We start from the raw sequence: 16751 nt of genomic DNA on the forward strand, positions 1-16751 counted from the left end.
GACTAGTAGGCTAACATCTATTTGGCATTAATATATCAGAAGTCAGTGAGTTTTCAAGGATAAAATGTTTGATATACCAAGCTTTCAAAAATGTAATCATACCTCTTAAAGTTAGGTAATTATAATGTCTCTAAAATCCTGTAATTTCTCTTCATTACTATATAGTATGAAACTTGTGGGTATGAGGAAAAGACTAAATCTTGGAATATAAAAGTATTCAGACTCATTACTCGTTGTACATAGAAAACTCATCACCAAAATTATGAGTTTATACATTTTAAACATGTTAAGATAATAAACATACATAAATAAAAATAGTATAGTCACAAAAGGAGCATTGTAACATGAAAATTACTGAAATTACCCAAATCTCAGAGTATTATACAGGAATTTTCAAGGGATCTTCTATCTTGCAGTCGTGATGCAAGAAGGTTCCACAGAAGAGCTCCACAGCAGCCAACCATGTGAGAGCAAACTAAACGAGCATGCTGGACTACTGATCAACAGAAGCAGAAAGACAATGGTGACAGGAGGTGGAGGCTACCTGGGATACAATCTGGGATGTGCTCTTGTTAGGTCAGGAATTGCTGTCGTTCTGTTTGATGTACGGAAACCTAGATGGGAAATTCCAAATGGAGCAGATTTTTTCAAGGTATGTTGAAATTACATATTTAACAGCAGTGAAATAAAGTTCTACTACTTTTATGCACATTAGCAAGGCTTCCTCTTAAGGAGTTTTGGTAAAAGCTTTTGCTGAAAAGCCTTTAAGGACAATAATAAGTCATGGTAAAAGGTCCTCACGTGCCTAAGTAACTGAGTAAGAGACAGCAAACAGGAGTCCAAGTGGTCAGTTCTGAAGAGTCCTGTGTTGGGAGTGTCATTCAACGCATTCATAGCTCACCTAAGTGAAGGAGTGAACAATGAAGTGATGAAGTTTACTGCTCAGGGAAATTATTTTGAGTAAAAAGGTGAGAGCAAGACAGGGCAATAAAAGTGATCATAAATGTAGAATGACTGCTGCACAGAGAATGATTGAGGAAACTAGGACTTTCCAGTCTGGGAAAGCGATGACTTGGGAGCAGGAGAGCTCCACAAACTGTGAATGGCATTGAGATGGATGGGGATTGACCGTTCACTGTCCTGTCCCGTACAAGAAAGAAGGGCCATCAAGTGAAATGAGGAGGAGTCAGTTCATTACAAACAAGAAGAGTTTGTTTTTTCATGCAGTGGGTAAAAGGCATGTCCAAAGCGTCGCCAGAAATTTACTTCCATTGGAGATTACTAAATAGGTAAGCTAAATTAGGCTCAAGAAATCTTCTGAATGAAAATACTTGAAGACTGGAAGAGTATTCTGGGGGCAAGTGTCACATATGCTTGCCCTGTTCCTGCTCTTCCCAGGGCACCCGTCTGTGATCACTGATTCCTTTTCATTCTTAACAATTCAAGGAATTTGTTATGTCTGCAAAAGAGGGGGAATGAAAGAGACCTCAAATACTTAACGGCTCACAGCCATCTGTGGAGGACAGCATCCCCCACTACTCCCTGATGTGGGGAGCACCAACTCCTCACAGCTGCTTCGCCCACTCAGCTTTGGGGGTCTGCATGCACGGGGGGGCACTAGCAGTGTGTGCGCGCTCCTGTCCCCTTGTACAAGTTCTGGCTAGACACAGAGTGTCGTTCAGCTGATCTTGTCTGAGCGTTTAGTGCAAGAACTCATTGACACCACCACTGGAACTAGAAAGTTGATCGCAAAGCTGAAAGTGATCACGGGATCTTTGTCCCAGGGTCTATCGAGGCGATGCCAGATTTTCTCCTGGCGACATCACCGTGTGGGACAGGCAGTAAGGGAGGCAAAGGGGGATGCATGATACGGCTGGGTAGTGGGCAGAATACCAGGTTAAGCAGATCTTTTGTCTGACCCAGGATGGGTGGTCTTAAGTTCAATTTCATCAACAGCTTTTACAGAATATGGAAGAGAGAGAAAGTATTATTGAGGAACCATTCAGAGACCATAAGCTTGATTTGTTAATGATATAAATCCACATAGTTTGATTTAAGCTGGTGGGTTGATGGCAATTTGCATCTTCTAAAGGAGACTCAAGAGATGTGACAAACGATCTTCTGAGAATGTTTTTTTTATAATTCAATTTTAAAAGAATATGTATTACAAAGTGTAGGTGAATTACCTAGAAAATGGAACTACCGAGTCCTAGTAAATAAAGTAATGAGTCACTTCAGGGATCTGAGCCTTGATCAGTGATTCAGAGATTGCTAATATTGTTCATACTGGTTAGCTATTTTAGTATTTGATTGAAGGTAGGAAGTGTAAGTCAGCCATATTTATGAAACACTTTGGCAACCTCAAAAGAAAAAAGTTGAGAGTTAAAGACTGATTAGGGTACTTCTTAATATTTCCTCCAGCCATTTATTTTGTGTTTATTCTATTTCATTACAGTAAATTAAATAATATCTAATGTTTTGAAATATCATACTTCTGAAAAAAGGTATTATATTTTTATTGATATCTGTATGTATGTGAAGTATTATTCACATAGTATTACCTGATATACAAAAATGCAATATAATATTCTAAGCACAGCATAGCATTTGATACTAGATATAGTGTGTGTGTATTTAATACAGTACAGTGTTCAGTAGTATATAGCATTTCATATAATGCAATTATAATACACTAATGTATACTAATATAATATTAAATGCATGTAGTGTGTATTCTTTTGTTTCAATCTTGTACAAAACTGTAATTAAATTTATCATGCGGTGCTCATAAAACAAAGCTTAGATGGGCAAAGAGCCGTTTGTCCAGATTGCACAAGTCAGATCTTAAAGTGCTAACAGAAGAGGGGTTCTCTTATTTGGTGATTCCACGGCAAACAGCTGGACCCTTCCTGCTGTGATTTTTTGTTCTTGGGGCTTGATTCTCCAGCCCTCAAGCATATGCTGCTCCCATTCAAGTCAAACAAGTTTTGCCAGCCTGCAGGCTGCAGGACTAAGTGTGAAAATACGCATTATAATTGAAGCTAACAAGAGTCATATTTGTTTTGCAACAAAACACTGACAAAATTCTTAGTCATGGCTTTTTCTCCACTTTTATAATGTTTTATTTAATGCTAGTTAAGTGTTGTGAGAAATAGATCAGAATTACTTTAGATTTTCCTTAATAGCCATAGTTAGTACTAATTCTATAGAGAATGTAATGAGCTCTACCAGTCAAAAATCCATTCTTTTCTCATTTTTCAGGGTGATGTGAGGGATTATGATGCAGTGTTCAAAGCATGTGAAGGGGTTGACTGTGTTTTTCATGTGGCTGCATGTGGAATGTCAGGATTAGAACAAGCAAGTATAATTTTCCTAACATTTTCTTTCGTTATTCTTGTGAAAGCAAAAATTTGTCTGCATGTAGCAAAGAATGTAATTATATGATATTCATGTCAGACAGAAGTTAGTTATAAAGGTCAAGTCATCCACACAAGCAACAAGGGAGGTATTCCTTAAATAATAAATGTCAAATCATGAAACTGACGTACTACACAAAATTCTCTAGAAAAATGAGATCATAGATTTAAGATCTTTGATAAGAAGTCATAGCCTTTTTCTCTAATCTGAAGAAGCGTGACAATATTGCTCTAGAACTAATGTTTATGCGTTTTCTTCTTGTGAACTCAGTCATGAGAAAACAGACCAGCAACCCTATATAGTTATGCTAAATAACAGTGATATTCACAGAGGGTGTTATCAAAAAAGTCATGAAACTACAAATCTGTTTCTAGGAACAAGACAGATTGCCACTGGAAAAAGAATCTGTGAAAGCTTTCAGGGAGCACAAGCCCTGCCTGTAATTTTTGCTTCTATATTATGGATTATCTGGGGTGTGACAAAAAATTGAAGCATTATAATTTCCTTTCAGATGCATTTTATCTTTCATTTTTCAGCTTAATTTATTCATACACTGAACAAGACAACAAAAATGAGAAGGGCTAGAAATCGTTGTACATGGCAAGGACAGAGAACTGTAACACATATATCACAAAAAGTCCACAGCTCTTCTAGATCTGGCAATTGTAACAATCATATTGTGAATGTGACTTGTTCAATTAATTAGATGTTGTGCAAACTCTATTTCTAGCTTCAAAAGAAAGACCAGATTGAATCCATAAATGTCGGAGGCACAAAAATAATAATTGATGGTACGTACCTAGATTTTCTTTCTTTGCATCTGATCCAAACCATGAATTAAAAATGTCTAATTGGATGTTTTCTGTGTTGATTTGGCAGTAAAATGAGGCTCTTCCGTCCCTCCTTTCAGAGTTATGATGGAAAGCTAGGTGTGCAGGTCCCATTAAAACTGGTAGATTTGCCACTGGTTTGAACTGGGGATAGGTTTTCAACCTGGACTTCATTCCTTGGCAGACCAACTTAAACTGTCCTCCACGTACTGGTTATTTTTTCCCTTTACTCTATGTAATGGAGAAGTGTTATCCTCTTTCCTTATAGAAGTAACATGAGAGATACTGTACTGTTTGTTGTGTTGTAAACATTTGGTAACAGAAGCCATAGATGTGCTAAGTGTATTTAGTTATTATTTTATGACATTAATGTAGAAAATTTTCTGTCCTTTCTGATCATCTGTCTGAATGTGGTCCCCTTTTATTATATACTGATTTTTAACCACTGTCTCTGGAAAATGTTAGTAGATTTCTTTCTGTACATTCAATTCCAGGAAGAACATTTCACAGTGTATTGTAAATACCAATGCTACTTTCTCTTTGCTTTTCCCTCAAAAATCAAATGGCAAAAAAATAAAAAAAGCTAAATGGCAAAAGCAGTTTTTATTTAGACCCATTTTCATGCTGCCTGTGGGTTATTACTGAAAAAAAAAGCAGAAATAATTAGAGTGAAACGGTAAGCAAGTAAAACTCTAAATGAGTTAGAGGGAAGAGGTTGCCACATATTCCCTTCTTCTTACCCCAGCCTCTGAACCCACAGAAACATGTCATGTCAAATTTCCACAGGCTCCCAAAAAAGCAAGAATCTGGGAGGAGCATGAGCCTGTTAATCTACATTTTAATAATAGATTTTATTATTGTATTTTGTTCCAAATATTTACAACACAGTAACTACATTCATTATTTTCAAAATGAGCCAACTGGACTGACTGCTCTGTAGATTCTAAACATTCCTGACTTTGAATATTAATTAACTTATACTTCAGAAGTATTGTTAATTCAAAGCAAATTTATGTTATTCAAGTTTGCAATGACATATATGCAGCAGAATTTAGACATAATGTCTTAACACCCGACTGGAATCCATAATTAAGACTTTGTTTTGTAAATAATATTGTTTTCATTTGTATTTAAGGTACTGCTGATTATACACTAACTGCGTATGTTTGCTGCTAACATGTCATTTGTCATTTATGAACAGATTGAGACAAATGCAGTTTTGTCACACATCGGAGAGAGCTAGCACATTTTCTTATACAGCTTTAGTTACCTGCACAGGCAACCATGAAACTGTGGTGCAAGAAGCAGTACAGCTTACTGCTCACTGCTGAAATCTGGGCAAAAATACTGCTCCACAGACAGGCTGCTCTTTACAGTACTACCCCTACAGAAGGAAGCAGGGAGTTTTCAGTGCTATTTGGTCACAAGAAATGTTCTTACTCATCTCCTTTTTATTCAATTTACAAAATGAATATGTTTTAAGAAATGTTCCTGAAGTAAAGGAGAATTCCCCCCCCCGCCCCACCAAGATAATTCCTCTATCCAGCTGATGACTACAATCCAGTGGTGATATGATAGTTGCAGGTACCTAATCATAAAACATTTGGTGACCACAACATGTCATATTTACATAGCAGATATTTGGGATGAAAAATTCCACCTGAATGAAAGATAATATTATATTAAATGATAAGTTAATGTTAAAATTACATTTATAGAAAAAGTAGTATTTTAATGTTTGTTTTCAAAAAGAGAAGCTGCCAGTTCATGTGTTGCTTCTCAGTCTTTATTTTTGTTTTAAAATAATTTATTTTGTATACCATTGTAGTCTGCAAACAAAGAAATATCTCTAGACTGATATACACCAGTACAGTGAATGTGGTATTTGGAGGGAATCCTATTGAAGAAGGAGATGAAGAAACTGTGCCGTATTTTCCACTGGAAAAGGTACTTTGTTTGTGTGATGGCATGGCATTTACTGTGCTCTAAAGGATAGATTATGTGAAGACTGTTCTGAGCGCAGAAGCTGTTTTACTATAGATCGCATCAAATTCCATGAAATTATTTTTCATTAATAAAAATTGACCCATGATGAGTGAAGAAATATTCAAATCATAGTGGCTTTAATCTGCTATAACTAGACAGATGTGAGATGATAAAATACCTAAAAATTACTAAGAAAAGTGGAGTGTGACATTTAATAAGAGTATTTTAAGAGGAAGGGCTTTCAGGGGACCATCCGCTATGTAAATACTGAAGAGCCTTTGCATAGAACAGTATTGTTAAATAAAAAATTCTACATCTTTATCACACACATTTTTGCTTCTTTGAAGTTCCCAAACTTTGCTTTCTTGCTGCAGGCCAGGCAGTAGTTACAGTCACCACAGGGCAACTCCAAAATACCATTTTCTTCTTTACTGTGATCATTTAGGAAACATTTTCTAGCTGAAATCTGAAACTCACTCTTCCCACTTGTTCCTTCCTGCTCCCAGTACATGGCCTGCAGTTAAAAGCTATAATTTTAGAATGTACATCCTGTGTCCAGGAATTCTAAATAGGACTGACTACTACTCTGTTGGTGCCTCCTGAAATACTTAGTTGGATATGTCAGTTTGTGCACAGCACCTCAGACTTCTGAGAAAGCATTTCAGGAATTTGCAATTAGTTGCATGTGTCTGAGCCCTAATCATATGTTTTCTGTAATGGTGATCATGTAATAGCAAGCAGCAGGGGTAGGTGGAGCAGGTGGATTAAGCCGCCTGAGAGTAGAAAAATTTTCCATGGTGGGATTTTTAGGTATATTATGCAATATAAAGTGTGGCAATATGAAATTCAACAGATACATAAATAACCTCATGTGGATAAGTAATCATTAAACCAGCATGTGCTAACTCTGTCCAGAATCCTATTGTTTAAATACACTTCAGTGCAATTTTTAAAGTTAATAGTAAAAGATACAGCTGGGAGAGAATTATTTATAACTTCCCAAATAGCTTCAATAAGAAATTGAAACATTCTTAGGAAAGTCTGAATGTTTAATTTCATATTTAACTTACTGTTTTAAAAAACTTTTTCCAATTCAAAATGGATGTTTTTTCAAAACAAACTTATCTGACCCACCAGAACATTTGGCTTGGTATTAATTTTTTCATTACATCCAGCACAAAAAGTGAGTTTAGTAAATACCAGTGGGCTTAAATTCATTCTGAAGCTAAAGTTGTGCAACTAAAATGTAAGTCTGATAAGTTTCTTTGTCATAAACAAAATATATATTTGCTATATCTTGTTGTTATTTCTAGTTTGGTTTTACTCAGCTGATGTCTACAAGCTGGCTCGATTTAAATGTTATCAGACATAAACAGTAAGTTTGCCTTTACAGATGCAATAATGTGATTAAAATGTTGATCATATTCTGTCTTTCTTTATAGCAATTTAATCATTATTCTAGAACAAAGGCAATTGCAGACCAAATGGTTCTTGCTGCTAATGGAACTTTACTCAAAGGTACATATAAAACATTTGGGGTTTTCCTATCATTGGTATTGCTAATGGGTATTCCATTCTCTGGTTACTCATTTTTCAATAGTATACTTTAACTGCAATAAGGATTTATTTTGTTTGTTTCTACTCCTCCCTTCGGTGGATGATTAATTTTTTTATGTGTATACCCAGACAGATGGGAGATTATATGCAGACAATAGATGGGAAAATTCAGAAAATTTAACCTTACTTCTTCCAATCGTCTTAAAAGTTTACCAATTTTACAATAGGTACAGGATTTGTGGTTTTATTCCCCGTTCAGTCTATCACTTTGAGCTTCTCTGATAATACCAATCTCTAAGCACTGTCCAATAGGTCATTCTCATAATCCCTAAAGGCTTGCATGTGTCTGGCAAGAATAAGTGCAGTTTCTTAAACAGATTGGCAATATCAGGGTCATGTTAACTTCTAAAGTCACACATGCATGAATAGCTGTGGCTAAAAATCTATCTGTACATGGCAAGGGAAATATTTATCTTTGCTTTTACATGCATATTTTGCTATTCCTACCGATTTCTCTCAAATGAAGAGCTGGCAAACATAAATTAGGTGGGGATTCAATTTTAGCACCCTCGATTAACTACTGAGCAAATGCCTACCACCTGTTATACTTGCCCACATAAAAGGTGTAATTGTGCCTGTTCTCAGGAATCAGAAGATTCTGCTTACTGATTCACAAGTAGAGCTTAAAGTATTCATTTTGATTTAAAATATTCTAACTAATTTGAAAGCCTCTGTTTAAGAGACGTCTTCCATTACTTTGTGATGCAAGCAAGCAAGGTGTCTAAATGTAGCAAATTGTATTATCTTCTTCCAATATTGCATGTGTCTACAATGATGGACAAATATGTATGTTATAAACTTACATCTATAATAAATAGAAAAAGTCAATCAAGCAGGAGGCATATCTATAGAAAAGTTTGATTTATCCTGTCCCTATTCAAACTCTTCTGTGGTCAGAGGGATTCAGTTTTTCAGGCTGCTAAGCTAGGGTCTTTCACTACTATTGAATTCAATTTTATACAAAAATGAAAACAAGTTACCAGGAAGCCAAATCATATAGAATGGTCAGACCGATCCTTTACTTTCACAATGTAAAATTCAGACAATATATGTCAGCCATATGTTGATATCAAAGCTACCTGAAAATCACGTTTTGTTCTCTCTCCAAGGAGGTGGTAAGCTCCATACTTGTGTGCTTCGTCCACCAGGCATATATGGACCAGAAGAGCAGCGCCACATGCCACGAGTAGCTGTACGTGTTATGTAGTCAGCTCTGGAGGACACTACAAGTAGTTGTAAGGGCATAACACAAGTAGAAGTATCTTGATGACGATTCTTAACAATTCCTCCAGGAAGGCCATTGTGAAAGCTTGGTGACAGGTCAGATGATGCAAGGTAACAAACAGCATGATAGCAGCATTGCAGAAATGGCAAGGATCAAGCAGTACTTTTAAGTGAAAAGATAAAAAGGCAAGGCTGAAATGCCATGCCAGAAGAACTAGGTTTGCATCCCTGATTGTTTAATGGAAATATTGTCTTTTCAATATGCACTTTAGTTTCAGCCAAACACTGTAATGTCACCATATTTGACTATTAAGTATCGCTGCAACAGTCCTTGATTCATAAAACCACCAACTAGCTGTTCTGGGGTTTTTTGCGACACATTTCTTGTGCTGTAACTGTACACAAATACAGCAAATTCCAAGTATTCAGGCTGAGCTAAAATGAATACTTTATACTGCATAATAAAAGAATAACATAGTTATTCCACGTTTTCTGTTTCTACAGGCAAATATCCAGCGGAGACTATTTAACATCACGTTTGGGAATCACAAAGTTCAGATGAACTGGGTTCACATAGGAAATCTAGTACAAGCTCACTTACTAGCTGCTGAGGCTCTCACCTCTGAGAAGGGTTATGTAGCTGTAAGTAAACAATATAAACATTGCATCCCAGTAGCTTTAGCTCTCAAATAGGTTTAATTTCTGATCTTTCGAGATCAAAGATTCTCCGAAAGGTCGTGTGCTAAATTCTCAAAAATGTTTTGTGGCTCCACAAGCACATGGACAATGCAAATGCAAATAAATTCTGCTAATATTTTGATGCTGTTTTCTTCTGTTTTGAAAATATATCATTTCCTGTTTGATTGGAGGAAATAGCATTTTTAACCAGGTTAATATATTCACCATCATACAAATCTATATATTCTGTTATTCTTTTGAAAATAGATTCTGATTCCAGATGCATAAAATTTAGAGCAACCATTCTGAGGCATTCCAGTTTAATTTTCAGGGTTGAAAATTCCAAAAAGAGATGTACAAAATTAATGGACAATTTTAAAAGGTTTTTCTTTTTCTTCTACTGGTCCTAATTGCAACAACAGTTGGAGGACTGTGAAGAATTACAGGACTGGCAGTGTTGCAGCAGCTGCTACATTCACAGCTCCTGAAGGCTCCAGCTTCATTTATATTGGTAGGAACATATAGACAACAGGTACAGACATGTGCTGTCAACTAGTTAAGTGCTTGGAAGCTATGCAGCTGTTTTAGAGTGACGTAATGCCCAAACTCCCAGGGTCTGCTTGGGTGCTCAGGGGTTCATAGTGCTCACAGTTGGATGGACTCCTCACCCAGAGCATAGTAGTCAAGGAATTGTTGCCTGCACATTTAGAAGGCTGGAGGAAGATAGACTGGAAGCCAAAAGTGGATTCAGGCACTGTGACATGTCCCACAGAATGTAGGTACTGAATTTGTTTTAATTAGAAAATTAGCCAGAGTTGGAGCTTGACCTCAGAAAGCTGTGCTTATTAAATGCTGTCAGTGTTGCCACTTCAGTTGGCCTCATGAAGATAATTCTGTCCTCCGCACATCATGAAGAACTTAATGCTCTAACAGTTGGGTTACTACGTAGTGAAACCAAGCTCTGATCTACATTACACCATGGTTAATCATGATTAGCTCTACTACCACCACGGGGTTACCCAAAAGTATGAGACATGTTTGAGATCCCAGTGAAGTCCAATGAAGGTAGTTCGCTGAGATGATTTGTGTACATTCACCGTATGCATGCTGGTGTGTTATTCACAAAATCAAGAAAGATGGGTAGGTATGAGAGAGAAAGGAAACGCCATCCTATGTATAGTGTTTTTCTAATTGTTTTTCTCTGCTTCTTTAACAGAGTGGTCAGGCGTATTACATACATGATGGTGAAAACGTGACATTTTCTGAATGGATAGTCCCTTTAGTATGTATTGTACATACATTTAGCTCTAATGCGCCGTTATGGGCCCTATTCATATTGTTAACTAAAAGACCATACTAACTAAATGAAGTTCAGTACAAGTTAATTACTGAATTATTTAATGTTAAAGTCAGTCCTGTTCTCCCTCCATATCCCAAAGTTCCACTGGCTTTAAGGGAAGTTTTGGAGATGCGTAACTGTGTTTGGCCCTTATTTTTTTGAGAGAATTTAGCTGAGAGTTATAGAACCTGCTACAGAACAGCAGCATTTCTGTAAAGCAAGCTCACAGTGCACGAAAAGTTCTACTACTAGTATCTGTCAGGCCTTTTATAACCGTTGTTTATTTCTTTGTTCTGCCATCAACTGCAGCACAAAAGGGAAGGCCATTTAGAATCATATCTTAAAAGCTAAAAAGAGGCAACGTTATATTTTCATAAACATCAGGCTGGGATTTTAGGAGCATGCTAAAGTTGTGACCCTGCAATGCCAACACAGAAAAGTCTTCCAGGAAAATTATTGCAGTAGTATGATGGGCCTGTATCTAAATGTAGTTAAGTATTCTAGCCTCAGTCACCTGCCCCTGGGAAATAGCATTGTTTCCCCTTTACCATCCAATTGCATTTGAAGGGTGGGAGGTGGGCACAGAATAATGAGTGGTGGGTTTTAATTGGGTTTCTTACGACCAGTATTGATAGGAACATTAGCTAGAAAAAAGTTTAGATATGTGTTTTATCAACATTTATTTTTCCATTTTCATGCTTCATTGACACCCTCAATTTGATACAAATTCTCTGTTATTCTTTCCTTTTATACCCCTTCTAGTTTGAAAAATTAGGCTACAGGAAACCCTGGATACACATTCCTGTTCTCCTGGCTCATATAGCAGGTAAAAATAATAAAATACATACTTAATTATTGTGCTATTTATTTTTTTAATTTTTTTTCTTATTCCTATAAAGCTACATAATGGTTTTATAAAATGCAGTAACTCAAATTGTAGGAATTATATAACTTAATATTATTCTAATTAATAATAATCCCTTATGCCATTTGGCATTAATTATACCAGATAAAGTTTAAAGGCCATCCATAAACTGAGTCTGTCGTGTACTTTATAAATTAAACACTGCCTTCTACCACCTTAATTGCATCCTCTGATATCAGTAGGAATTATAGGGTGTGCAATGTCAGCATTATCTCAGTTTATTGTTATCCAGCTGTCTCATTAAGTAACTTTCTGTTCCACAGCCACCGTGATGGAATATTTGCACCTGATACTAAAGCCAGTTTTTAGCTTTACACCTTTCTTGACAAGGAATGAGGTAAATGTATAAAAAGAGAGAATGTTTATGTATTTCTGACCTAAATTCTCATGAAGTACATGATACACCCTTTGGATGCAGAGAGGATTGTCTGCATTAGAGCTCTGTTTTTCTGCTCAGAGTGTAGTCCATTCAGGGCATACACAGTCATTTTGTAGCCTGATTTTTCCATGCCATCCTGGCCACCCCTTAAAAAATCATCAGACATTAATCCTTACTTGAAGATTAGATGATCCAGAGAAACATCCTAGTGGTGCAAGACAGAGTGACTGACATGGAGCTGGCACAAAGAGGAAAACAGGCACTACACTGTCGGTTCCAGCAAGCTGTCCTATGCTGTGGAACTACTTGTTAAAGGAAGGTGGTCCAAGAGAACAGAGCAAGAGCATCGTGTCAAAGTGGTAGCAGTTATCATAATACCAGGCTAGCAAATAATCAGAAAGTTCGATAAAAATAATTCTAAATTGGAATGAAAAGTCAATTTTCTGCAAAAACAACAACTTCTGGACAAATTCATTTTGATCTAACTTATGTTTTTGTACAATGTTATGATTTATAATATAAGCCAAGACGCTTTAACTAATCTATCACCCAGTCTCTTACTATATTGTAGCACATAACATAATAGGACACTGAAGGGACTGAATGGTCCTCATTAACTTCTGCTGTAGCTTTTCAGTTGTTCCACAATTCATCTATCTGTTTTTATACTTACTTCTATATTCTATATAGTTCTATATCTGAAGCGGAAATCACTGAGACTATGCAACTTAGGCACTTTCACAGGTACCATGCATTCAGAGGTGGAGAATATAACTCTCCAGAAGTGCATGTTTTCCACTCCTTAGCTAATGCATTTCTGCAAAGTTGAGAAGTCACACCACTCTCCTCCAATACACTCGTCCGGTTCCATTGCGCGTTTCCCCGCACAGAAGAGCCAGTTGGAGGGAACTGTGCTGATCTCTTGCAAGGGATTTCTTTAGTTCTTTATCTCACATTCACAAGTGAGAAATCAGTGTCATAAACTCCTTCTGCACCCAGTCCACCAAGCATTGTCCCTTTCCCTGTCAGCTACATCAACTCATTCTGTTAGCTCTGGACAGAATCCCACTCCAAAATGTTACATTTTTGTGTGTCTATCTTTATTAATGTTTTTAATTCCATTGTAATATCATTGTTGATGTATTTTCATCCAAGTTCTAGAAAACCAGACATTAAAGTCGCTTCCATAAATGTCCTTTTGGATTTTAGGTGTGGGACGTTACTGTAACTCACACTTTCCGAATAGACAAGGCACGAAATCAACTTGGTTACAAACCAAAGAAATTCTCATTCGCTGATTCTGTGGATCATTATCTTAAAACAAGACCTACTTGCCAAGAAGATCACAATTTCCTTAAAATGGTGTTTGCTTTTGGCATTTTGTTAAGTTTGATCATTCTTTCTTTCTTCTAAAATTGAGTAACTACCCACCTGTTCCAGAAAACCTAATTTTGTTTCTGAGTATTAATGATCTGGTCGTAGTACATTCCTCAGTCACTATGGACTTTACTATTCTTATGATGATGATGACATCTCGCTGATCTTATTAACAACAACAACAACAACAAACCACAAAAGTGAAAACACAGGATGCATCAGGAAATGTTCCCAAAGAACAATGTAGTGTCACAATATCAAAGGAGTTCACCGCTAACAGGTGCAGGAATAGTTTTAATGGATCTTCATTAATTGATTGCTTTATGCTAAGAATGATTTCCTAAAAATGATAATTCAGGAGGGTAAGAATTGGAAGAAGAGGGACCATTGTAGGACTGCAGTGCTGTAACAAGTCCAGTAGCTCCAATGAAGAAAAGGTTGATTAAACAATTCTCTGATGAAGCTGCTGCTACAGCTACTGTATGTTAGTATGAGGAATTATGAAGACCTGGGAAATAGTACAAAAAAGATGAAAAGTAAATATTTATAAATAACAGGTGGTGAGAGGACTGAAAGTCATATTTATGTAAAATAGTTTTATTATTCAAAAGGTTTGTAAAAATGTAATAAATAACATTATGTGTGTTTGTAAATCAAATAATATCCTTTCAATGCAATAATAAACAATAACTGAACCCAATACTGGTTTTAAGGAGCCTGTGGGAAGGTGGAGGGAGGGCACATAAGACCTCGGACTTCAGCAAGCTGTTTCTGCTACCTTGTGTTCTAAGTGAAGCCAAGTCAGGCTGTCATCTGTAATCCTGTACCGGTGCTGGCACACTCCGTTTGTTCAGCAAATTGCCATTTCAGGGTGAGCAGGCAAGCCAAGCACCAAGACCCGAGTCTTCCCCCTTCTTAAGACTTACATTAGTTGCTTCTTGGGTGGATTGTACTACCTGAGCTGCACATGCTACATGTGTGCTACATGTACACGTACCATGTGTAGCTCAGACAAATTTTCATAAGGTTACCTGTCACAAGGATTTTCTCAGGGACCAGCTTGGCTCTCATCAGGGAGCAGCTGCTCCCTCTCTTGCACCCCACATGGATCAGGAGAGCTGGACTTGCCAGGGTGGGTCACAGAACAGAGTGATGGAAAACCTCTGCCATCTGATTATCGCTACTCTGTATTTATCTTGCCTGTGTTAGCATTTTACAGGATTTTAAGACCAGTAAGTTTATGGAGACTCTCTCATTGTATCCTTAAATGTACAGGGTACACAGGACAGCTTACAGCAACCCTACAAGAATAAAACATTATAAGAAATAGACGGTATACGGTGACAGGAAAATGTGTGAGCAACCACAGTTACCAGTGCAGCTTATGTGAGCAAAGACTTGTTTTACTCTATTTATTCTTTTTCTTCTCTTTAAACAAGTAGTTGTGTGTGGAGTGAAAGCAGTAAAGCCTGGTCTCGTACGGCTTTGCATGTGAAGATTGTCCTTGTCCGTACAAACTGAGCTCACACTGCACACCTTCCTTTAGCAGGGGCACTGCTCAGCCCTCTCTCCTATGACTACCTATTGTCTGGAAACTTAAAGAAACTCAGTATATATGAGATCTTTATCCAAGTTTGATTAAAACTAGTAAAGTTCACAATTTATCAATATAGAGGTGCAGCTGACTGACAGACAAGCAAGCACTACAGGAGGTACTGCGTAGGCCTTGTTTCTCTAGAAATGCAGAACAGAAAACCCCAAGTGTAAAGTTACTTCCCAGCGTGAGCATTTTAAGTGTATGCAAACATTTAATTTGCTTTAAATTAGTTATTTATGAATCTTTCATATATTGCTTTTATTAGACTAATAGCTCAGGACTGCATCCCGGATTATGCCAACACTTTTCAGAAGAGATGTCGAGCAGTTGACTGCAACCCAGTGAGAAGTGCAGGCTGTGGCCTTTTTTTGGATACTCCTCAGTAAGGACTAACCGAGGAATTCTCTGGCTTTGTAGTTGCAAGTCCCCGTAGAGTCACACCATTCCAGTCCCGTAATGCCAGACCTCTGATTGTTATTTCAGGCAAGATGCTTTTTACATCACTGTTATGACAGTATTGATTAATACTAACTGGCTTTGTTCAACTGATTTATCATTATTACAAATCCAGTATTTGAAGTTTTAAGACAGCTTTTAGTATCAGTTTGGGAGAGCCAGCTGTCTCATTTCTGTCAGTCTTTACCGAGTCTTAGTTTAAGCTGGCTATCGTTGGAGTTACTTTTGCTCTAACACAGTTGCAAGTGTGTCTTTAAATGATTAAAATTTAATATGAACATTCAGACATGGCACAGCTATAACGGCAGAGGTAAACGTGTTCAAAGTTTAATTTTTGCCTGGGATGGAGAACTCTGAAATTCTGCAGCTCCTGACCCTTTTCACATCGTCCCAGGCACGAGTGACCACAGAGCTGAACAGAGACCCACTGCCGGCTCAGGAGGGCAGGGACCTTGGTGCCTATTTGTTTGTGTTTCCTCTTCGGGGATTCCAGCTGTTTTGCAGGTGTTTCTGATGCTCTGCATCTCTCTGAGCCGTGTCCCATCACCGACTATCCAGCCGGTAATCAAGAGATGGTGTGTTTTTCCTGAACGACCTGTTCAACAGGTATCAGTGTGGACGGAGCCCTAGCTACAGACAGGATGCTTTCGCGCAGTGGTCGCAGCTGTATGAAGACGCATGGAGGTAAGAGCCGCCATCGGATGCTGTGGGATCCCAGGGATGCTATGGGATCCCAGGGATGCCGTGGGATGCTCTGGGAACCCAGGGATGCTGTGGGATGCTATGGGATCCCAGGGATGCCGTGGGCTCCCCAGGATGCTGCGGGACGGGCAGAATCCCAGGGATGCCATGGGATGAGCAGCATCCCAGGAAGACTGTGGGATTCCAAAGCTCCTGCAAAATGAGTGGCGCCCAGGGGTGCTGTG

At 37.7% G+C, this 16751-nt stretch overlaps 1 protein-coding gene across 1 annotated transcript; it reads left to right on the forward strand.

Moving 5' to 3' along the window:
• The first annotated feature begins 421 nt into the window (after window positions 1-421).
• On the forward strand, window positions 422-13808 carry LOC104833504 (putative short-chain dehydrogenase/reductase family 42E member 2). The gene is made up of 11 exons (XM_010570196.1): window positions 422-652; window positions 3262-3357; window positions 4148-4208; window positions 6076-6194; window positions 7676-7751; window positions 8960-9042; window positions 9579-9716; window positions 10969-11034; window positions 11854-11917; window positions 12280-12353; window positions 13605-13808. The coding sequence occupies exons 1-11, from the start codon at window positions 422-424 to the stop codon at window positions 13806-13808; spliced, it is 1212 nt and encodes a 403-aa protein (XP_010568498.1).
• Window positions 13809-16751: the final 2943 nt, after the last annotated feature.

This window comes from Haliaeetus leucocephalus, unplaced genomic scaffold (genome assembly GCF_000737465.1).
Source record: "Haliaeetus leucocephalus isolate CR32 unplaced genomic scaffold, Haliaeetus_leucocephalus-4.0 Scaffold295, whole genome shotgun sequence".
In the NCBI taxonomy this organism is placed as follows: Eukaryota; Metazoa; Chordata; class Aves; order Accipitriformes; family Accipitridae; genus Haliaeetus; species Haliaeetus leucocephalus.

Bases quoted from the DNA above. Each gene is read 5' to 3' on its own strand.
- LOC104833504 (XM_010570196.1), top strand. From the start codon at position 422: ATGCAAGAAGGTTCCACAGAAGAGCTCCACAGCAGCCAACCATGTGAG. The intron at 6,195-7,675 runs GTACTTTGTTTG...CTTTCTTTATAG, and splicing joins CGTATTTTCCACTGGAAAAG to CAATTTAATCATTATTCTAG. The intron at 11,035-11,853 runs GTATGTATTGTA...TACCCCTTCTAG, and splicing joins CTGAATGGATAGTCCCTTTA to TTTGAAAAATTAGGCTACAG.